We start from the raw sequence: 427 nt of genomic DNA, 5'->3' as shown, positions 1-427 counted from the left end.
AATCCACACATTCCACAATACATTAGTGCCACACCATGGTATTTTGGAGCACAGGGACCCACTTTGAAACACCAAAGGCCGCAGCCTGAGAAACAGAAACAATTCAGCGATATCGATGAATGGTACAGGCGTGGTGTAGATTCTTCGAAAGTAACGACCAAGTATCGCAAAGGAGCATGTGATAATTGCGGGGCAATGACCCATAAGAAGAAGGAATGTATGGAACGACCACGTAAAATAAGTGCAAAGTATACGAATGCCAATATAGCACCGGATGAATTCACACAACCAGACTTATCAATGGATTATGATGGGAAGAGGGATAGGTGGGCTGGTTATGATCCTTCTCAGCACAGAGCCATCGTCGAGGAATATCAAAAGATCGAAGAAGCAAAAAGGCAGATGCGTGCAGAAAAGTTGAACGCGG

The 427-nt window shown here is 44.7% G+C and overlaps 1 protein-coding gene across 1 annotated transcript; it reads left to right on the top strand.

The window, feature by feature from the left end:
* Positions 1-6: 6 nt before the first annotated feature.
* Positions 7-423, top strand: LOC108629756 (pre-mRNA-splicing factor SLU7-like; the record flags this gene model as incomplete). The annotated part of the gene is made up of 1 exon (XM_018032611.1): positions 7-423. A coding segment is annotated over one exon (417 nt), but the record flags the coding sequence as incomplete, so codon positions are not given.
* Positions 424-427: the final 4 nt, after the last annotated feature.

Source organism: Ceratina calcarata, unplaced genomic scaffold, assembly GCF_001652005.2.
Source record: "Ceratina calcarata isolate Rehan_Ccalc_2016 unplaced genomic scaffold, ASM165200v1 scaffold13743, whole genome shotgun sequence".
Taxonomy (NCBI): Eukaryota; Metazoa; Arthropoda; class Insecta; order Hymenoptera; family Apidae; genus Ceratina; species Ceratina calcarata.
The sequence above is the reverse complement of the archived record's forward strand: the minus strand, read 5'-3'. Positions and strand labels throughout refer to the sequence as shown.